The sequence below is a fragment of the Trachypithecus francoisi genome, unplaced genomic scaffold (assembly GCF_009764315.1).
Source record: "Trachypithecus francoisi isolate TF-2019V2 unplaced genomic scaffold, Tfra_2.0 Lachesis_group9, whole genome shotgun sequence".
NCBI lineage: Eukaryota > Metazoa > Chordata > Mammalia > Primates > Cercopithecidae > Trachypithecus > Trachypithecus francoisi.
In genome coordinates, this window is record NW_022681474.1 from 53,602,874 (window position 1) to 53,625,626 (window position 22,753).

Below are 22,753 nucleotides of genomic sequence, written 5' to 3' on the forward strand. Positions count from 1 at the left end.
ACCCCTGTGCTCAAGTGTTGCAGGGCTTGCTTTGGGAGACAGAAGTAGTAGCAATGTGGCTGGTAGAAAAGGACAGCAATCCTGGCACAGGTGGGGGTTCTTGGTGGAGGCAGGAGTAAAGAGAGGCAGCGGCAGTGTGTGGCAATGTCACGGCTGCTTAGCTGGGAACTCAAGACACTCGTGAGATAATTACTTAGGATACTGGGAGGGCTCTGCAGGGGCCTGGGGTTCTGCATCCAAAGGAGAGGGAGAGAGTCCGTGAAACGTTACTGACTCCATTTTTACCCAGACCAGGGAAACATGGATATATGGGTTCCATTCCGAAATTCCTTCAGGAATAAGATTCATTCCTGGTCCATCACTCAAAAGCCAGTTGACAAGGAATCTTCCTTTTCTATTTCTGTTTCTCACACACACATACCCTTAAAATTGTATTTTAACTTTAAAGAACATGTACATTCATTTGTTATTCTTTTAACATAAGCCAACTCTTGTTTTTTTTTTTTGGTATGAGACATTCACAATTTCCAGTATTTCTTTAAAGTCAAACACAAGTTTTACGACACTGTTGAAGTATTCTGAGAGCAGAACCCCAGATTCTTCCCATTTCTCGCTATTGCATGTTTCATTCAACCATACTTAATTTGACAATATTTTTTAGCAATGTGCCTCTACTGAGTCTGTCTAAAGCATTCCAGGGTTTCAATGAATCAATTCCCTACCTTTTCATGTTCATAATTCATGTAATTCATGAGTCTACTTCATATTAAATGATGTAATTACAGTAACAAGTACAATGGGAATCTGTCAGTTTGGGACCAGGTTCAGCAAATGTAACTCAACTGAGAGAAGTGGGTAGTGGTGGGGATACTAGAGACCCCCTGACAGGTCAGCCTCATTCACTCAGTGTGCCTGACATTTAAGTCAGGTGTTTTACAGATGAGATGCCCAGTGCTGGTTACATAGAGATTGGAGAACAGAACTGAATAATCACGCCAATTCATTTCGAGATAAGAATGGCATTTGCAGATCCTACTTGGCCAATAGGTGGCAGATGTGGCTCAGGCATTCATGAGCTCCTATCGCTACTGGGGACTCGGCAGGAGCCTAAGCCTTTGCCAGGATTAGTGGTTGAGACAGACAGACAAGCTTCCTTTCATCATGGGAAACCCATTTCAGTTTCCTCTGCTCCTTCGATAGCCTGGTGGCATTTTCTCTCCAGGTCAAAATCAGCAGAATTCCACGGCTGTGGTGAGAGAACCCAACAGGGTCATCAGAATGTACTGCTGTTCCCACCCAATTTCTCCAAGCCTCAGTTTCTCCTCTGAATATGGAGAATAGGGCCAATTTTCTACTTCATTGGGTTGCTGTGAGGACTCAAAGTCACCTCGTATTCTCTTCTCTCTCCTTGAATAGAGGGGAGGGAAGCATCTCAACCCCAGGGAAAAATCCCATCACCCAGACAGCTGGCTCGCCATGTCAGTGGCTGAGCAAGGACAGACGCCACTCTCCCCAGACCCTCCTGAGCTCCAGCATCCCGACCTTGATGCTGCTGAGGGCCCTGAGCAGGTGCCCGCCTCCTGGTGGACGAGCCCCTGGTAGCTGCCTGGAGACAATGGGTAGCTGGCCACAGTGTGGGAGCCACCCTGCCTGCTTCACCCTGCGGGCCTGCCTTCCTGGTAGGAAGCTGGCATTTCCTGGGAGGACTGAGCCCCTGGCATTTAAAGCATCAGATGTGGGCAATGTTTATACCTGACTTTAGGTGGAGCTGGTTGGGCCTGAGTGACGTTTCTAGTGGCTGTGGTCAGAAACTGGACGCTCTGGTGACCACTGCTCCCTGAACAAACCCCTGCAGGTTACTGCTCAGGGGCAGCGAGGGGCCAGCCACACATCAGGACACCGTGAGGGGAACAGGTGAAGACAGCAGTGTGACACTGCTGGGCCCAGAGGCACTGCGTTGCTGCCTCCTGAAGCACAGCCCAGGAGCTCCAGCCGGGCCTGGCCTGGGTGCCCTGTGGTTGGGAAAGGCTTTCTGGAGGGATTTGCCCTAAAGGAGCCTTCAGGTCTGTGGATGAGCCAGAGGAGGGGGTGAACAGCAGGGAAGGAGGGACTGGAAGGGCGCTGGGCAAGGGCCCAGGGTGAGGCATGGGCACCTGAAATATGGTGAACAGATGCTTCCCATGGCCTTGGCTCAGCCCTCCTGTAGAGCGGCCACACTTGCCCACACCTCGCCCAAGCATAGCACCTGCGCTGGGTGCGCACTCAGGCTCTGGCCCTGGAGCAGAGCTGGGGCCATGGTGGAAGGCCCAGGGGACCTCCCAAGACAGAAATTAGCTGCAGAGGTCCAGATGGCTAGGGGGTGGGGGAGTAAAGAAAGGCATCCCACCTTGAGCACACAGACAAGAGAGCTGAAAGCACAAGGCTGCTGTCCCTCGGGGGGCTTCACATCCCACTTCACAATGCCTGTGCTATTCCACCCAGGGGCATACCTCAGGGCGCTCCTAGCCCTTGGAGAAACAGGAGTGGTCACCTAAGAAGCCCTGTATCGCGCAGCATGAAAAATGAGCCAGGTAACAAGGCACTATGCTCTGTGAGCACATTTAATAAAGCAAGCTAACTGCTCCCAGTGGCTGCCTGGATCCTGTGGCAGAAATGGTGGGTGCCCTCCATTTCTGTGGCCATGAAGGACATTTCCTGGGTAAGGGCTAAGCGCTACTCTTGGTACTGTCCTCTTCTGACCCTCACCACGAGCTGCATGGTTGGAGCAGCATCTGATCCCACCTGGAATGTGTGGGGTCCCAACAGTCCCCACAGAGGTATCAGGATCTCTCTCTCCAGCTGGTTCCAGAGCGCCTGGCTGCTCCAGAGATACAGAGGCTTCTGACTCCGTGCATGGCTGGAGACCAACAGACATAGCACAGAAGTAAGCTCTACCATTCCTTTTACTTTGGGGCCCTGGCACCTTTTGCCCCAGCAGTTAAGCTTCCTAGGGTCGAAAAAAACTCTTCCATTTCCCTCTGCAACAGCTGGTTCCTCCTCTCCGCGTCCTCCCGCGCCCGCTCAGAGTTCCGCAGCTTTATTTCCAGCATGATGTATTTTTTCTTTTCCTGGTCCAGTTCTTCTTCTAACCGAGACATTCGTTTTCTCAGGTCAGCACTCCCTTCTTCGATTCTGAAAGTCAAGGAGAGATGCTGTTGGAGACTCTGCGGGCAGGTTCACTGTCCCATAGGTGTACCCTGCTTGCGCTCACTGTGGGTTGAAGGGTCAGGCCAGGCCATGGCAGCAGGAGGACACCCCGGCTCATCTGCTCCTCACAAGAACCCCAGTACTTCACCCGTGAGCAAACTGTCCCCTGCCACAGCTCCCCTCAGCGTGCGATCCTGAAATGTCAACACAAGGATCCATGCCTTCGGTGCCTCCCTGGGTCTGCATTTGCCCCTCCAGTGCAGTATGGGATTCCTGCCAGCTGGCAGGAACAGCACAGGCCCCTCCATAGGGAGGGTTGGGACTTGGACTGTCCCCTGACCTTTGCTCCTGTGCTGTGGCCTCCCCTCCCACAGCTCCCCACACCGTCCCCACGATCCAGCCACACGTGACGACCCACAGAAGATCCCGTGGGGTGGTCACTTTCATTCCTGCTTGCCTGTCATGTTCAGCTCAAGCGCCCCCAACATGATGCTGCTTCCTGTGATCCTCCCCAGCAGGTCCCAATGGTGCTCCTCTGCGCCATCAGAGCCTATACCACATGCTTCCATGCAGGTTCATGCCGCAGTGTGCCAAGGTTGGCATGGCCGTCTTTTTGACCAGACGACCAGCTTCTGTCTGTTCGAAGGAACACACCTGAGCCCAGCCCCTGGGAACACATGCTGGATTTTAAGGCCAGCCTGGTGACCTGTGAGCCACATGGCTATGGGCAGGACACAGGCCACACTGAAATGCAGAGGGTGACTGCTCCTCAGAGCAGTCACCATGGGCTGGAAGATGCCAGGGGCCCAGCACAGTGCCTGGTATGTGGTGCATAATGAACAAACACGGATTCCCCAACCCACCAAAATGAGGCCTCCATCCTCATCACTGAGCGTGCAGCATGGCCTGAGCCCTCCCCACCAGGAGCACAGGTAGCTGTCAGAGAGAAGCCACCTACCTCCCCACTGCTGCCCTTGGGCTCGGGCCTGGACCTCCCCTGTTCCTTCTCTGCCAGGCTCAAGACTCCAAGCCCCAACTACACGCTGATGACTCTGCACCATTTCATCAGCATCTCCGACTTAAAGGGTCCTGACCCTCATCTCCAGACCACTCTTCCATAGCCCTGGTGCACTCTCTTGGTGAATACCTTCCTTCAGCTGCTCAGCTGAACAATCATGTCCTCCCCTAAGTCCATTCCTTTTCTTGGCCCCATATCTGATCAGCTAGCAAAACCTTTTGGCTCTACCTTCAAAATATGCTCAGCACCTGGCCGCTTCCCCCACCTCCACCTGCTGCCCCATAGGGCCACACTCCCCATAGGTCAGGCCTAGACCCCCACACCTCCTAACTGGTCTGTTCTGCCCTTGGCCCCTGGCAAGCTCTGCTCAGCATGGCACCCAGGTGTGCCTGTCCAGTGCCCAATGTGCCAAGACCCTCCATCAGCTTCACACTTCATTCTCATCTCACTCTGCGAAAGACCAGAGCATTGCCCCTGCCCCACACATCTCCAGTCCCCACCTCCTGACTCTCCCCGCCTGTAGGGGTCCTGGGCTCAGTGCTGGCTACAGCTCTGGGGTCTCCCACCCAGGGCCCTCCAACCTTCTACCCTGAGGCTCCTCTCCACTCCCCTCCATGCTGCTCTATGTTCTCCTCCTTCTTCTCCCTTCTAACACACCGTGTATTTTTCAAAAGTTATCATGCTTACGGTCTTTGTCTCCCCGCAACCCAAATAAGAATGTGGACAGAGATTTGGATCAGTTTTTGCCACAGCTGTGGCCACCTGCACAGCATCTGGTACTTCACAGGAAACAGGTTCTCTTTTGGGAATGCACGAAGGAAGGCTGACTCCCCAGCAGGGCCCTGGGGAGGGGCTCTGTCCAGAGTCCTGGGGGCCAGGACAAGGCCAGCCTCACCCCACCCCCTACCCGATGGCTCCATACTTCCAGAGAACCGGACACACATTCCCCAATCACCTGCTGGACGGGACAGGTGCTAATGCCCTCAACTTCCTTCCTGTGCTCAGAGACCCTCCTCACTCTAGACCCTCCCTCCAACCAAGACAACAGCCCAGACCACTATGCTAGTGAGGACAGGCCCTCCACAAGGGCTACCACTGCTGTCCCTTTCCCTCTGGGAACCTCATCTTACCTCCAGCCAGTAGGCAGGAGTTAATGCAAGCAGCAAAGGTTCCTGAGTGCTCCCATCCACTGAGTCATTTAACACTCGGTACAAATGGGTGAGGTCACTGGGGCCCAAAGATCCTGCCAGGGACACTCAGCCAATCCCTGGGGGAGCTGGGACTAGAATCCAGGTAGTCCAACAGTCCTGCATCTCCCTGGAGAAACCAGACCTCAGAGCAGGCCAGAGGAGCTCCAGGGACTCAGCACACAACTGGCGAAGCTGGTCCAGTCCAGCCTTCTGCGTGGACAGCTTTCTGCATGGTAAGAGTTCCCACATGCCCTGTAGTTTGGTCTGTGAGCTCATCTGCAGCAGATAGCATCTTCTACTCTATTTCTGGAGGCCCTTGGGTTCTACTGATGCTATTTCCTTTCTCGGCTCCATCATATGGGTCCTTCCAGCCTTGGCTCAGGCACTGCCTGCTGTGACCTTCCCCATGGCAGGGGCCTCTGCCCTCAAGGTCCCCCCTCTCCTGTCTCTTCCTTTTGCAGACACGGCCCTCAAGGTCCCTCCTCTCCTGTCTCTTCCTTTTGCAGACACCGTGCCTGCACATGCCTGGCACTCTCCAGCACCCAGAGAACAGCTGTCAGCAGAACAAAAGGGCAATGGCTGCCATTCCAGCTCCCAGTGGAAATCACAGGTTCAGAGTGGGCAACAGGAATGCCTTCCACCTCCATCCACTGCCTCTAATGGAAAAAGGAATTCCCTGCTAGTGGGTGGGACCCAGGTGAACAGGTCAGCCGACTAATGGGGACCTGCAGCCAGAGGGGCCAAGGAGTCTGCAATGCTAAGGGAAACCCCCTGCACTGGAAAACCCGGCCTCCAGGAGCTGAGGTTCCTCACTGCAGAGGGGAACCCCGGTCCTCATGGGAGGCTGGAACTCCGGCCCTCTGTTAGTAAGATTGCAAGTCTCAGGGTGCAGTACAACCATCCTGTGACAAGGGCGGGCACAAGGGCTTGGTTCAGCAGGGAAACTGGATTCTGATCCCATCAAGGAAGGAGTCCTCACTTCTAGCCTGGCTGGTCTGGGGCCTGGGCACTTCCCGGCGCCCAGCATCCAGGCTATGGGCCCCTGTACTGGGACAGGCCTAGGACCTGCCTCCAGGGGCTGCCCCCTCCTCCCTAGCTGCAGACTGCACACGGACTCTGTTCTCACCCGTGTAGCAAAGACGGTGGGCTGGGCGGGCATTCCCACTCACATGGAGTCAGCAGGCCTCTGCAGCACCGACTGCGTGCCAGAGGGACTGCGTGCCAAGCCTGCCAGTCCCAGGGCTTTCCCAGAGCTAGGTAGGATTCCCCTCTCTGAGGCTGGCTTCCAGGGCCAGTGGCTGGCGAGTCAGAGGCCGACGCCCATGTGCCAAGAACACAGCTTTCCTGCAGGCTCCACCCGGTTACAGGAGGCTCCACGGGGCAGCACGTTACCTTTTCACACTCCTCTCGTACTCAGTCCGCTGGCGGCACAACTCGGCCCTGAGCTCAGTGACCAGCCCCTGTAAGGCCTCGGAGCGGCGCGCGTGCTCCCGGGTGGCGCTGCCCGGCTCGCTTGGCTCGCTGTTGCTGGCACCCGTGCCCGCCTCGTCCAGGCTGTGGTCCAGGTCCAGGGACTTGGGGTCCTCGCTGCTGCTGGGGAGCGGGGAGGGCTCCAGGGCCCAGTCGGTGTGCAGGGAGCTGCGAGCGGACGAGTCGCTGGCCCGGCAGGCCGTGCAGCTGCTGAGCGAGCCCCCCACCGAAGACTCGCTGGAGGAGGCCCCGGACCACACCATGCTGGCCACGCTGGGTATGCCGGGGACCACGCCCGGCGCGGGCACATTGTCATAAGTGGAGAGTCTCTGCACGGAGCCCGAGTCCTTGAGCCGGTCTCCCGATGAAGCCCGGCGGTGGCCACGCAGGGAGGACAACCCGTTCATGAACCAGTTCCCGCCGGAGGAGATGATGGGCACCTCCAGGGACGAGCCGCCCCCCTTCGGGCTTCCCGATCGGGATCCTGGCTGACGGAAGGAGGACTTCCAACTGGGCAGGGTCTGCACCTTCTTCCCAGGGCTGCACCGGCTCCCCGCTCCCGTGGGGGCTGTTCTGGAGAGCACCGCCACGGCCGCCCCGTCCAGGGAAGAGGTCCTGTGCGCAGGCAGGCCGGGGTCGCAGGGTTCTCCCTGGCTGTCTCTGGTGACCTCCTCGGAGCCCCACCCCACTGCACATTGCGGGCCCCTGCGCGGGGAGGTGGACCCTTCCGGGGCCGGTGCCGTGAAAAGCTGGCCGTGTTTGCGGATGAGGACAGTCATCAGGTGCTGGACGAGGGAAGTGCCTGCCGGAAAGAGAGGCGGAGAAGGGCCCTGCTGCCAGCCACCCGGCCCAGGGTCGCTCTGCCAGTCATGGGGACCCAGCTTCGTGGGAACTGGCCCTGTAACCAGAGCCAGGCCGCCCCTCAAGGGAGCCTTCATCCGCCCAGAAGAAAGAACCACACACCCTTCAACTCCAGGCAGGACAGCAGGATGGGGCCGCAGAACCATCTTCCTCAGGCACAGAGCCACAAGCCGGGGAGGAAGCACTGTGCCTGCGCTCACGACCTCCAGCCGGGGTGGGGTGAGGAAGCAGGCACCAGGGCTGCAGGGTGAGCAGGTGGCAGGTTGGAACTGGAACCTGGGACCTGAGATGCCAGAACTCTCTCGGCTGCCCCATGTCACCCCGGTGCTGCTGACAATGGCCATGCCTGAATGTCCACACTCTGGGAGCATAGGGCTCTGGGACAGGAAATAGAGCCATCTTTCCTGTGTGGGGGCACACACATACAATTGCACACACAGTGCACCCCGCCCACCCCTAAAATCCCCCCCTACAATCACACATACAATGCACCCCATCCACCCCCAAAGTCTCACACACACATACAATTGGACAAACAATACACCGACCCAGCCTCCCCAAATCCCCCAACACACAATTGCACATATAATGCCCACTCCCCAAAATCCCACACACATAAATTACACACACAGTGCACTCTGCCCAGGTTCCCCAAAGCTCATACACACACAAGTGAACACACAAATCCCCCACCCAGCCTCCCCAAATCCCCCCATACACAATCGCACAATGAACCCCACCCCCTCCCCAAAATCCCCCACACACAACTGCACACACAATGCACCCTCCCCAAATTCCCCCATACACAATCACACACATAGTGCACCCTGCCCGTCCCCCAGAATCCCACATACATATAATCTCACACACACACACATCCCCCGTCTCTAGGCCAAGGCCCCCGAGATGCAGCCCCGGTGCTGGGAACTCAGTTCCTACGGTGGTGGGGTTGGGGGTCCACAGCGGAGGTGGGCAGTGCAGGAAGGACCATGGCATCTACCCAGTTGCCTCATTCCCTCCCGCCACCCTCACCACAAAGGCCAGACGCTAGGAGGTCCCCCGGGTGGGAGGGAGGGCTGAGTGCCGGGGTGGACTCTCCCACTGAAGTTGACTAGGAATCCTGGAAGAAGTCAAGGAAAGAATTCTGAGGCCAAGAACATAGGTGAGGCAGGAGCTCCATGAAGCAGGTAGGGCAGGCCTCCACCTCAAGCATCTGTACCACCAGGCAGGTGGGAGCTTGTGTTTTCCTGGCCTCATGGGGCCCTGGGGTGGGAGACCCAGCCAGGACAGACCAAAGTGGGGACTTCAGCAAAAGCACTCCACCATGTCCCTCCACATGGGATAAGGGCAAGAACAACCTCAGCTGTGGGCTTCCTGTCTGAGCAGCACGCCTCTCACGCGTACTCCACTGGGGACAGTGTTCCATGGGCCCTATGAGGTGGGCTCTCTCTTCTATGGCAGCCTACACCTGTGCCCTTTGCTAAGTCTGGCTAACTGGCCTCTGGTGAGTCCCCTTGCCTCTCCTGGCCTCAGTTTCCTCATCTGTAAAGAGGGAGCGATTATCACAGCACAGGCTGGTTGTAAAGCCTGAAATGAGGTGATACAAACAAGGCACTTACTAGAAGCTTACTGAAAGCAGCTGCTATTGCTGCTATTTTTTTTTTTTTTTTTTTTTTTTTTTTTTTTTTGAGATGGAGTCTTGCTCAGTCGCCCAGGCTGGAGTGCAGTGGCGCGATCTCAGCTCACTGCAAGCTCCACCTCCCGGGTTCATGCCATTCTCCTGCCTCAGCCTCCTGAGTAGGTAGGACTACAGGTGCCCGCCACTACGCCCAGCTAATTTTTTTTGTATTTTTAGTAGAGACAGGGTTTCACCGTGTTAGCCAGGATGGTCTCGATCTCCTGACCTCGTGATCCGCCCGTCTCGGCCTCCCAAAGTGCTGGGATTACAGGCATGAGCCACCGTGCCCGGCCTGTTGCTGCTATTTTTAATCACTTATTGTTATTTATCATAAATCCTCCAGGGTTTGCAAAGCTGACATCCAGGAACCTATGACAATTGCTTAATTGTAAAAGAAAAGTAAACATGTCTGTGTTCAAGGGCAAGAGTGCTGACCTCTCCCATCCCTCCAGCCTCTTCCATCCACAGAAACCACTGGCCATTCTAATTGCACCCAGTGACTTGCTGCTGCCCATTGCAGGGCAAAGTTCCTTTTTATCTTATAGCTGGACCTCATGGGGGTCAGCGGGGTGAGGTCTACAGAAGCTCCTGCCAAGTCCCCCGAGATGGAGATATGCCACCTGAGCCACCCCTCCTGCTGGCCTGGCGCTGGACTGGGATGGTTTGGAGGACCTGCCCTGGACCAAGATGAGCCCAGACCCCCGCAGCACCCAGGGCCACCAGGTACACCTCCCACTTACCTTCCATGATGGTTACTGGGTCCTCTACCTGTGGCCGCAGAATGTTAGGTCCAAACACGGTTGCCAGGTTCTGGACACTCATCTTGTTGACATTTGAGTATGCCTGAACTTCATCCAGAAACCTGCAAAGTAAGGAAGCAGCAGTCATCAAAGAAGCAAGTTCTGACACCCAGTCTCCTGTGAGTGGCCTGGACGCCCCGCCGCGCCCCTGCTGAGCCCTGCTGCCTGTGGGCTTTTGCCCACTGGGTGCAGCCTGCCTCTGCCAGGCTCAATGAGGGCAGGCTTCCCTTGGGGCCTGAGAGGGCCATCAGAAGCAAAGCTCACTGGGACAAGGGCCCATGCTATTTGTGTGAAAGGAGGACATGATGCTGCACATTGCAGTGTGCACAAATTCTGGGAAGTCCCAGACCCTAGTCAGCACTGCCCCTGCATGCCCCTTCTCAGCGTCTAGGATGGGGATACATGAAGGGTTGGGGGTCAAGGGGCAGATGCCTGGGGGGACAGGATGGCAAGAAGCATCCAGGAGAGACAGAGGGTATTATCTACCCAGGGCTGTTTAAAACCAGCTGCTCCCATGGGACTGTAAGCTTCATGAACTCAGGGTCTGTGTTTTTCCACTCCCTGCTTCATCCACCCTGGGTGAGGCTGTGCAGGGTGGGGGAATGACCCGGGAATGACTTCTGACAAGGAAGAGTTATGTGTCTCGCTGTGGGGTTGGGGAGTGTGGAGCCAGTGCAGGCAAGTGTGGTTCCCCTCCTGCCACGCCACTTACTTGCAGATGTATCTGAGCAGGTTGTAATTGGCCTGAGGAAGGTTGCTCACTTGTTTAGCCAACTCCAGAGTGCCCTTAGGAATGAATAACAGAATTTCAAACACCGGCAATGAGGCCCCTCATCCTTCTCTGACTGCGAGGAGGGGTGGGCAAGGAGAAGGGAGGTGGGGGCTATTGCGGCCCAGCCCCAACAGACCAGAGGGCTCCACCACCTCCACCTCCCCTCAAGGAGTGGCCAGGGCCCAGCTGTGACCTCCTGGGAAGCTAACTTGCTTCTAAGGAGCTGGAGTGAGGGGTGAGCCTCTACGGGGCCGGTAGAGGAATGTCAGGGCCAGCACTCAGCTCACTTATCAAGACACAAATATTTGCCAGATAATGAGCCCTCAACTCCCACAGGGCCACAGGGGAGGCAAACGGTCCTTCCCTGACCCTGAGCCACCTGGGGCTGCAAACCAGCACCTGCGTGGGTGGGAACAGGAGGGATGGCTCATCGGTCCTGGGAGCCAGCTCAAATTCTTTTGGGAAGGAAGCAAGATATAAATAAAAGATCTCCCTGTTTCTGAGCCCATGACAGGCCCGAGTGGCCTGAGTCGGGTATGAGGAGTGTGAGCACCTACTGGTGTGGCAGCCAGAGCTGGGCACCCCGGACCCACCCCTCCCAGAGACCAAGGCCGCAGACAAGTATGGCTCCAGGCAGATAGTAGGATGCCCCGGCCCCTCCCCGACCTGAGCAGGATGGCCTGGCCCCTCCACCAGCCGAGCAGGATGCTTCAGGCCTCCACCACACCCCCCAACACAGAGCAGGCCTCCACAGGATCCATGTGCCATGAAAATTCATGAAAAGTCAGAGTCTGTGTCCTGAGTCTACAGGCCACCACCCAGCCAGCCCATCTCCCAGGAGCTATCCCAGGAGCCACTGACCTCCCCCTCGTCCTTGGTGAGCAGCTGGGCGCAGCTGAGGAAGTCCTCGTACCTGGCGAAGGGGACCACGGGCTCGGGGAGCTCCCGCAGGTAGAGCTTCAGCAGGGAGGCCACCGTGTGCACGTCTGTTGTGCTGGGGGCGGGAAGGGAAGAGGACAAGTGTGTGAGGCCTGGGATGCCAGGGGACTTCAGGGGTGACTGGTACCCCCTGATGCCAAGGGCAGCCTCTGGTCTCAGATGCATGCTTGGGCATACTGGGGGCTGCATCTGCGGCCAGCTGCCTTGGTCAAGGAAAGGCCAGTGCTGCTTCTGGGAGCAGTGGACAGGGCTGGGGCAGGGGCGACTAAGTATCCATGGCCAGGAGCTCCAGCTCAGGGACCACCCATCATGCCTAAGCACCTGCTCAGAACCCCTGAGTCTGTGTCAGTCCATTCAGGACCTGCTCCTGTCCTATGTAGACTGCGTAGGACTCCAGGGACAGCAAAGCCACAGGGCCCTGCAGGTCATAGATGCTCCACCCTAGCAGCTGCCCTGGGCCGGAGGAATCAAGTGTGATGCAGGTCAGGTTGCACAAGGGAGGGCTCTGGGACATGGGCCAGGGAGCCCCTTCCACAGGCCTGGTGGCCATCCCAAGGTCCCCTGCAGGATGATGTGGAAGCCGCCTGCTCTGCAGTAGGAACAGCTATCCTGCAGGCCCTCCACAGGTGCTGCCAACCCCCAGCCTGAGCTTGCACTCTCCACTGCACTTGACCTTGGCTGGAGTGGGAGGAGCTGCATCAAAGGTGCCCACAATGCAGGGCTGCTGGCTCCTTGTCGGGGAATCCCACTCCCCAGAATCTCAACAGCAGGAGCAGGTCGGAGGTCAGGCCCTTTCCTCTCTTCCTGTCCACCGTGGGGACACCTGGGCTTCTAAGCTCATCACCTCCTCTCCAGTGCCCCAGGAGTCCACTCCAGGCCTCAGTCTCCTGCTCTGGCTTGGAGCTGCCAACGCAGAAGTAGACCAGCTGTGGATGGTGGTGACAATGGGCCTGGCACAGTCCTTCCCTGGGTCCTGTGTGGGGTCTGCAGTTCAGGTCCTAAACGAGAGCCTTGGCATCTTCTCTGAGCTTGCACTCCAAGCCGTATACGGGCCCCAGGTTGTTCATCTACTTGTCTAGGACCATGAACTTAAACCCTGGACTGCATTTCCCTCAGGAGAGATGAGCCAGGGGCCAGGAGACTGTGGCTGTGCCATTATGCTATCACCTGACCCCTGATGGATCCCAGGCTAGGCTCACTGAGACAAATACCTTCTGGCCCTGACATTTGGGATTCTGGGGTTCCATGTATCCATATGTACCCCAAATCCATATACCTGGGGCCCCTCCTTACCTGAGGCTCAGTGACTCTTGGTTTGGCTGGGTCCAGTCAGCCCCCACCCTACTCCTCTTCCCTCTCCAGCAAGGCATGCTGCTACCACACCCTCCCCGGCCTTCTCCGGGGCCATGTTCCTGGCCAACTGCCCTGGGGGAGGGGCAGGAGGCAGGGAAGTGTGGTTGGGAGCCAGCCCGCATGTCTTCCCCTTTTCTGCAGCTGGGGGACGGAGTGTTTCTGCCCTGGGTGAGTGGACACAGAGCCACCCCTCCTCTGCAGACCTGTCTGGCTGCATCCTTGCCCTGAAGGGTCCTGTTGCTTGGCCCTGTCTGACCCCCCATCCGCTCAGCACCTGAGCTCTTACTTCCTTTCCTCGCCCCTCCCTCCCTTCCTCCTTCCCCACTGCAGTGCCTTTCCTCCAACAGCTGTCGCCAGGCCTTTTCTTGAGACTTTTCCCTAAACTGCTGTCCCTTCCTCCCTCCAACAAGACCCAAGGAGAATTCTATACAGCCTGTGTATGCCTCCCCAGCCTGTGGGCCTCCCAGCATGTGGTCACGTTGTGCAGGCGGAGGTTGGGGGCAGGGGTGGGGCAGAGAGGGCAGCAGCTGGTCAGGGGACGAGGTGCCTGCCCTGGGGGCAAACCGGCCCTGGTGGTCAGGGCCACCCACAGCAAGGCGACCCTCCATCTGCAGGTTCCACATCACCTCTCCGTACTCAGGGAACCCCCCTGCCCACGCCAACACCAGCATCTATGCAGAACACACCATGCCTCCAGTCTGGCCCCGACTTGCCTTACTCCCCTAGAGTCCATTTCTTATCACCCAGCCCCACTTCCTCAACCTGCCCCCAAGCCGGGCCACCTGCTTAACCGCACCTGGGTGTCCACAGGGCTCCTCCCTGAGCAGCCCAGTCCTGCCATCTGCAGCACCCCAGGAGGTTCGCTACCACTAGGCCCAGGACTGGTGTCCCTGGTGTTTACTTGTTATCTGTCAAGACCCACCCCCTTTAGAATTTCTAATGCATGTGGGTGCCCTTTCACCCCTAGGCCTCCCAGCGGTTCCTCACTCAAAGGATAGGAGCTGAGGGAGTAAGAAGAGCCTGGCAGCCAGGAGTCCATGCAGCCCTAGGCTCCGGCTCACAAGAGGCTGTCCTCACAGCTCAGCAGCGGGGCGGCAGCCTGGGAGACAGACAGCCCAGTGCCCAGGGGACACCGTGCTGGGAAGGGGCAAGTATGGGCCAGCTCCAGGCACTGAGGCTTCCAGGCCTGGTGAGGCTTTAGCAGAAGAGAAGCTCAGGACCTGGGGCTAAAGGGGACCTTCTTACAGAGATGAGCAGGAAGGTGAGGAGGGCCTTCGTGGGGAAGGGGCCAGGCTAGCAGCCAACGCCCCGGGAGGCGGGCAGGCCATGGCCTTGGGGACAGAGCTCCATCCCGGGACTCTGTTGGAAGTGGGTGAGGAAGGGACCCTCTGTTGGGGGTGGGTAGGGAGGGGGGACCCTCTGTTGGGGGTGGGGGGGGACCCTCTGTTGGAAGTGGGTGAGGAGGGGACCCTCTGTTAGGGGTGGGTAGGGAGGGGGACCTTCTGCTGGGGGTGGGTGGGAAGGGGGGCCTCCATCGGGAGTGGGTGGGGAGGGCCCCTCTCTGGGTACAGCTGCAGAGCCAGAGGAGCTGCCATGGAAACGGCGGAAAGTGGTAAGGATGGCCTCAGATACCCTAGGAGGAGTTTCTAAAGGGAGAGGAAACCAAAGCCCAGGGCCACCGTGGCAATATGGGGGCCACTGCTGAGATGGGGGTGGAGGAACAAGGCCAACATGCCCACCGTGGAGATGGCCCTCCAGACACAATTCCAGAAGCAGGGTAGAAGCAGCCAGAGAGGGAGAAGGCAGACAGGAGAGGGCCCCCAAGACACAGGGAAGGTTGCCCCAGGCTGCTGGGAGACAGGTCTGCATGGAACTCACCCTGGGGTGCCCAGTTGCCTCTCAAGGGGGCTTCAGCAGGCAGGCCAGGTGGAGAAAGGAGGCTGAGCATGCCAGGAACCCACCTTGGAAGAGCAGGTGTGCCCAGGTGGAGACCCGCCCAGCAGGATGGGAGAAGCTCGGCAGGGGAGGTGAGGTGCGGACGGCCTGCGCCACTCCAGCGGGCCCCAGCAGAGTTTGAGTAGGGGAGTGGCAAGATCTGATCTGTGTCTGCAGAAGCCCCTCAGGTAGCATCAGGCGTTAGGGCAGAGCATCTGATCCTGGGGAGCTTCCAAAAGTCCTGGTTCCCAGGCCTTACCCAGGTGACATTATTTGAAGCAATCTGCAACCCTAACGCTGAGACACAAGACGAAGAGGCCTGGCTGGCTGAGGTTCAGAATGGACCACAAGCTCACTGAGTGTCAACACTGGGATGGAGCTTCACAAAGCTCCAGAGGAAGGGTCCTCCGTACCTCCCTGGGTGGAGTACTGCTAGGGAACGTGGTCAGTCCTGGACTCCACATGTAAGGAGAGGAACCAACACCCTCCCCTGGCTGCAGTGATGGGTCTGGGAAAGAGCTGAGGGGCTGAGTGTTCTGCCCCCAGAGGAGAAGCCCTGGGAGGCCAGGGCTGCCTGTGGGTCCTGGTGGGCCCATCCTGGGGCAGATCCAAGAAGACAGGGCAGAAGTCCCATAGAGGGTAGGTTTTCTTGATGTAGGAAGAACTCTATGAAAAACTGCCCCATAATGGGTGGGGCACTGTTGGGGGAAACAGAGTCCCCAAACAGCCCTGGACTGGGGTAGAGTTGGCTCCACCCAGGGGTATCCAGGGTCTGGGTAAGCCCCCATGATGGGTAGGATGGACATGGCCCCAGGACAGATGGAGGAGACTCGCTCTCCTGTCCCCAGAACCCAAGAGGAGGGGAGCCGAGCTGCTGTGCCATCTTGCCATCGATATCACCGGAGGAAGCACAGCCAAGAGACAGACTCCACAGAAGGCCTGGGGTCCCAGATGCAGCTGCACCCAGTCTGTCCTCACATGGCAGCCAGCAGAGGTCCTGTTTTCTCCGGCCTGGGTCAGGTTTATTAGCATGTGCAGGGGAGGCAGGCTGTGTGGATGTGAGCTGGCCTTGTGCGTGGCAGGCATCCATCTTGAGAGGGGACCCCAGGCTGGCGGAGTGAGGGTGTGCCCTACGTTCTGCCCACCAGGAGGGCTGGCCCACCATCCTGTTGCCAGCCCACCCCTGCCCACTGGAGCTGGTGTCCTGGGTAGGAGCCTGCAGGAGGAATAGGCAAGTGGCTCCATCTTACCCCCGATCACGAGCTCACCTGTCAAACAGTGGCTTCTCCCCACAGTCGAAGGAGTCCTGCAGGTCCCTCACCAGGTTGGCCTGGCCCGGCATGCGGAACAGCCCCTCCTCAGTGAGCCCGCGCTCCCGGATGAAGTCCACACACTGCTCCACCAGCAGGGGTGCCAGGCGGGGGCCATACTTCCGCTCGTGGTGGACTGTGTCCTCCAGGCGCTGCCCAAAGATCCCTGAGCACAGAGAGGAGCTAGTCACACTCTCTACCACCCAGCTCAGTGTTGGGTGCTCAGGACAATGGAGGGCAGGGGCACTGTTAGGGCTAAAGGTGGCTCCTCCTCAGGAAGCAAATTACACACTGGGAGGATGCATACCAGGAGGCTGGGCCCTGGTCGCCTGGACACATGCTGGGAGGACACACACCAAGATGCTGGGCCCTGGGCTGCCTGTGGACAGACAGCAGGAGGGAGCAGTGAGCTGGTGGTGTGACCTGGCCCGTGGAGCTTGCCCAAGCCAGGAGCAAATGGCCCTCGGGAGCGTGCATTATGCATGTCATTGATTGGTTTTGCAGTCATTCCAAATAAGAAGCCATCCAATGCTCATCAACAGCAGATCTCCTGTGTTCTGTTCTTAGCATGGAACACAGTGCAGCAAGGAGAATAAATGAGGCACAGCTCACTGGACAAGACAGATGCCATAGTAATGCGAAAACCATAGTCATGATTCAGCATCAATCATCATCAGGAAAATGCAAATCCAAACCACTATCTGATACCACCTCACACCCACTAGGACGGCTACTGTCAAAAGATCAGATAGTAACAAGTGTTGGCGAGGATGTGGAGAAACTGGAACCCTTCCTTGTGCACTGCTGGCAGGATGACAAGATGGTGCAGTTGCTGTGGAAAACAGCATGGCAGTTGCTCAAAAAATTAAAACCAGAATTACCAGTAATCCCTCCCCTGGGTATATACCTAAAAGAATTAAAAGCAAGGTCTCAAAGAGATACTTGCACACCCATGTTCACAGCAGCATTATTCACAGTAGCTGAACCGCGGAAGCAAGCCATGTGTCCATCAGTGAATGAATAGAGAACCAAGACGTGGTATTTGCATACAGTAGAACTTGATTCAGCCTTAAAAAGGAGGGAAATTCAGACACGTGCTACAACATGGGTGAACCTGGAGAACATGTGAAGTAAAGCATTCACAAAAGGACAAATACTGTGTGATTCCTCTTATATGAAGAACCTGGAGTAGTCAAATTCACAGAGACAGAAAGTAGAATGGCAGCTGCAAGGGGCTGGGGGCAGGGGAGATGTCAAATTAGAATTGAACGGGCACAGAGTCTCAGCTTTGCAAGATAGAAAGCGTTCTAGAGATGGATAGTGCTGATGGTTGCATGATAATTCGAATGAATGTAATGCTGCTGAACTGTGTGCTTTAAAAATGATGAAGACAGGATATGTTATGCTAGGTGTATTTTATGAAATTTTTAAAAAATTAGAAAACAAAAAAATCATCAGAAACAAAAGAAGCCTAAACCCCAGAGTGCACACTGCATGACTCCATTTATGTAAAGTTAAAGATAGGCCAAACCCATCTGTGCTGTTAGGCCGGGACATGGTTACCTTGGTAGATCTATGACTGGAAGGGACTCAAAGGCTTCTGGGGTTCTGGTAATGCTGTGACTCCCCCCGGCACTGCTTACCCAGTTATGTTCCTCTTGAGAAAATTCACTGAACTCTACACTGATGACTTGTATACTTTTCTGCATGCTGCTCTTAAATAACATTAGCGAAAAGAAATCAGAGAGAGAATGATCTAAAACAATACAGACAAGACACCAAATGAGGAATAGAGGGAGAGAGGAAGGAGGCAGAGGAACTTCTGCGAAAATCTATGAAAACTAAATATATTACTAGGCTAAGAGGTTCCTGGCAGCCCAGGCAAAGAAGGGAAGGAGTTGAGATCCATAAAGCTGTCTACACCACGGCACAGTAACAGGAGAAACAGACTTCTGCCAGCCCCTAAGCTTTACAAGGTGAATGCCTGACTCTTTGGAGTGCCTGACATTATTCACACCCACTGTGCAGAGACCTTCCCTGCAGGGTGGCTTGTGGGGTGTTCCAGGGGCAAGATGCCAAAACTCCAGGCTTGGGACTTCTCAGAGACCTGGGCACTGAGCCAGCTAAAAGTGGGGCTCCATTTGTCTTACTTAGCTCCCCACTCAGGGGCTATTTTGGAATAAGATACATCGGTCCCTGGTACAGTGCCTGGCACAAAGCAGGACACAGTAAATGCTCCTCCTCACCCTGCTTGACCCAAAAACAAAGTGTATAAAACCTGAAAGGTGAAGACTCTTCCTTTAAGAACACATGCCCATGTGAGCTGCACCTGCTGGATGCCAGCAATGCTTTAGGGAGAAGTGTGTGTGCACATGTGTGCATGTAGGGTGGGCTTGTGTGTGCATATGTGTGCACATGTGCTGGATGTGGGCTTGTAAATGTGTGTGCATATGTGTGCATGTGGGGTATGTGTGCATGGGCATGCACACATGGTGGGGGCATGTGAGTGTGAGGAGAGTGCCGAAGTAGCTACACACAGTGCTGTGGTGCCAGGTGCTGTTCTGAGCATTTTACAAACATCAGCACATTTAATCCTACACATCTTGATAACTTAGGGACTAGGGACTGTCACTATCACTGTAACCATCATCATCATCTTGACTTTTGCCTGTTCAGTTTGCAGGATGTTTGAACTGATAGGCATGGGATCTTAAGAATGTGCCCAAGTTCAGTCAGCATGCATGACAGGGACAAGGGTCCAACCCAGGCAGTCTGGCTCCAGGTATAGAGAATGTACTTGGCCACATGGCTGCTTGGCACCCACATTGGTGTGGAGATACCTATGTGACGCCCCCAACCCAGCACCAGCAGTTCCTGAAAACGCGGGTCATGTAAACAGAAAACAGGCAGAGGTTGCAATACTAACACGAAGGGAAAGCTGCTCCCGCCTGGGATCTGGTGGGCAAGACCAGGCGCCCCTGCCCAGAAATGGGCCCCAAGGGGCCATTCATCAGCCTTGAGCACAGCGGGTGATCCTGCTGCAAGCTTGACCTGCTAGCTGCCTGGGGCAACTCTGAGAAGCCAGTCCGAGGAGGCTCCAGGGCCCACCACTAACAGTGTCCTGGCCTTTCCACCACCTCAAGAGTGGCCTGGGCTGGTCCAGGGACACCGAGCCCCTGCTCTCTCTCACCTCAGTCAGGGCTCAACATCTGATGCCTAATAATGAGCCACACCGGTCCACAGATGTGCCTGTTTAGCTCATATGATGTTTGAAACATTTTTAAATTAGTTATTTACAATCAAGAGATTTCACATATACATCTGGATTCCCAGCTTCTCTTAAAAAATTCAGATGTGGTGACACCAGGCCTGAGTTCCAAAAAAAGCAACAATTGCAGAGCTCAGTGGTATCTGTGCCCTTTTGACAGGACACACACTTGCCATTTCTCCGCAGTCCCCACCATCCCCTCTCACTTCCAGCCTAGCCCATGCTCTGCTCATGTGGTCCCGCCAGATATTCGTTCACCTCTTCTGCTTTGACCTCCGGAGCACAGACTTCCCCCAAGGACATTGGGGCCAGGATAAGTAGGAAAGGTAGCAATGGGAAGCTACACCTCTCGGGACCAGAGGCCTCTGCTAGGACCTCAAATGAGCAGGCAGTGGGCATCCAGGAGGAAGTGCCCATGGGCAGAGGGTCCCATGAGGGGAGGGGCTGACCTGGCAATGCCCCTGGTGCCTGCCACCTGCCTTCTGCCTCCCTCCACAAGCACACATGTGTTGCCTTTCCTCTAGCTCTGCCCACTGCTTGAGTGGCATGAATCCGTCTGCCTTCATGGCCCTGTGAGTGGCTAGGGCCTTCTTCCTGGGTAGCACTTTCCTCTTTGGTCTGGGCAAATTTCCTACTAGTCCTTGGAAGAAAGCTCAGAAGTCCCTCCTACGTGAGCTGCCCCAAATCCTCCCTTCAGCTTTCCCTCCCCTCTGTCACAGCCCTGACTGCCACTACTCCAGACAGCTTGAGGACACTCCCCTCTGCTGGGTTGCTGGACTGCCCACAGCTACATGCTGGGCTTGCAGCAGAGGCCAAGGAGAGCCAGTGAAGGCGGGGACTGAGCTCTCCAGGGCCACCACCCATCCCAACTCACAGCGTTCAGCCCCACCCTCAGCTCACAGCTGACTGAAGGCCACAGTCAAGGAAGAGACACACAGGGAAAAAATTCCAAAATTCTCTCTGGAGGCCCATGGAGCATGGATAATTCCACCTAGCCATCTCTTGGCTCCAGCCCTGCCTGCTGTCCCATCTCCTACCCCTAAAACTCCTGTTGTCTGTCTGTCCATCCACCTTTCCATAACCCCTGTACTTTGTGCCTGGCCCCACTCCAGGAATTAGAGCGCTGCCCGGAAGGCTGTAAACATATAAATCTCCCTGGGGCCTCCCCTGCTGCCTGTTCCCCCACACACACCATCCTCAGGATAAAGCCTAAACTTGGCAGGCAGGCAAGGCCCTGCCCCACTCCCTCCACCAGCCCCTAGGGGTGCAGAGCCTGGGCCAGCCCACCGTTTGCACAGTGCCCGCACATCCAGGCAGCTCCCAGCCCCAGCATAACCACTATCCCTCTGCTTCCCCATGGCACCTTCCTGACCACTTTCCCAGAACAAGGCTGGAAGAGTCAGGAAGGACATCAACAGGGTCCTGGGCACTTCTAGAGAGAAGTTCAGGGAGGAGGTGATGCTGAAACCAACATCTAAAGATGAGCAGGAGGTAGCCAGGTAGGCGGGTGGGGGTGCAGGGCACATGACGGAGGACCATGGGGGTCGGAGGGCAGGGGTGAGGGAGCATGGTTGGCAGCACCCTGCCCTGGCATGGTGGGGCTGGGGTGGGGACACAGGCAAGTAGGTGATGTTCAAGGCCAAAGGTCACAGAGACAAAGATTCTGGGTCTACACCAGCACTGATCTGGTACACGTCCTGGCTAACCCACTGAGGAGAGGTGCTGCCTCCCTTTCCTGGGGCTCAGTCTCTCCATCCATGAAATCTATAAAATGGGATGATCATACCTGTCTTTAGGGGGTACTGTGAGGGCCAGACTTCCCTGAGGCCCAGCCTCCAGGTACCATCAGTCCTCAGACTGGCCCCACATTCCCAGCTGGCCACTGGAACCCTCAGACGGGAGCTGCCAGGAGGCGTGAGAAGGTCTCATTCCAGCTTAGCCGCCCAAGAGGCTTCCTTCCCCACCGCCCTCCTGTGGGAGGCACCCTGTGCTGGGGTTTCTGGGCTCGGCCTCCCTCATTAGGGGCCCCGCCAACCCCTCCCCTCATCAGGGTCTCTCAGGAGCCTGGCAGGGCCTGCCCCCACCTGGCTGAACTTCCTCAGCCCTCCTGGCACCCTTGGAGGGGAGCCTTGCCAAGAACTAGTTCCAGTAGGTTTGTCAGCTCCCTGGAAACCCAGCCATCGTGTGGGTTCCTCGAGGTCCCAGCCCATGCTCTTCACAGAGCACTAGCTCTGCCACCGCAGGGGAAACTGGCAGAGGCTGCTTCTCCTCTTGATGAACTTGCTGCCAGGCCTCCCCCGCCAGTGTTTCCCTGGCAAAGCCATCCCTCACTCCCCTCCCCGGGAATCCCACACAGGAGAGGAAGCCCAGGCAGAGCAGTCCGCTGGCTCAAATCCTCGTCCTCTGGTTCCAGTCCTCGTCCTCTATGACCCTGGGCACTGTCCTCAGCCTTTCTGAGCTGGGCTTGGCCACCTCCCGGGGTGTGAGCGTCCACGGGAGATAGACCACACGAGGCACCTGGGAGCAGGTGCTTTGAAATGCGGCTTTCTCTGAACCTTGCAGGGTCAATTCCTGGACAGGTTCTGCCTGCCCCTGAGTCCCACCCCCAAGGCCGCATCAGGGAAGGGAGACCTGGGATTCCCTCTTGGAGCTGATTGCGGAGCAGAGTGGAGCTGTGCAGCAAGTCTGCTTCAGTCATATGCCTGCTTTTCACTCTTAGAGGAGCAGGCAATGCCACAGTCTGGGAAGAGGCACAATGAGGAAAGTAATTCTAAAATTCTCTCTAGAGACTCCCAAACTGGGTAATTCCACAGTTTCCCTCTTGGCTCCAGGCCTTCCTGCTCTCAGGACCCCTGTACCCCAACACCCGCCATCTTCCATGCAACCACCCCACCCTCTGTCAGTGCAGGGACTCACTAGCCGGCCAACTCTGTCACTTCCAGGCTCTGCGCTAAGTACTAGAGAGCTTCAGAA

At 56.6% G+C, this 22,753-nt stretch overlaps 1 protein-coding gene across 4 annotated transcripts in view; it reads right to left on the reverse strand.

Moving 5' to 3' along the window:
* Positions 1-472: 472 nt before the first annotated feature.
* The window catches only part of ARHGAP22 (Rho GTPase activating protein 22), a 221,858-nt gene continuing 199,577 nt past the window's right edge, over positions 473-22,753 (reverse strand). For 3 of the 4 annotated variants that reach the window (XM_033208772.1, XM_033208774.1, XM_033208775.1), the window contains 6 exons: positions 16,471-16,678; positions 11,837-11,969; positions 10,916-10,989; positions 10,144-10,265; positions 6,787-7,666; positions 473-3,171 (listed from right to left, as the gene is read on the reverse strand). In XM_033208772.1, coding sequence (XP_033064663.1) covers positions 2,943-3,171; positions 6,787-7,666; positions 10,144-10,265; positions 10,916-10,989; positions 11,837-11,969; positions 16,471-16,678 — 1,646 coding nt within the window. In that variant the 3' untranslated portion in view covers positions 473-2,942. The remainder of the gene's footprint in view (positions 3,172-6,786; positions 7,667-10,143; positions 10,266-10,915; positions 10,990-11,836; positions 11,970-16,470; positions 16,679-22,753) is intronic. The other variant, XM_033208773.1, reaches the window with a different exon arrangement.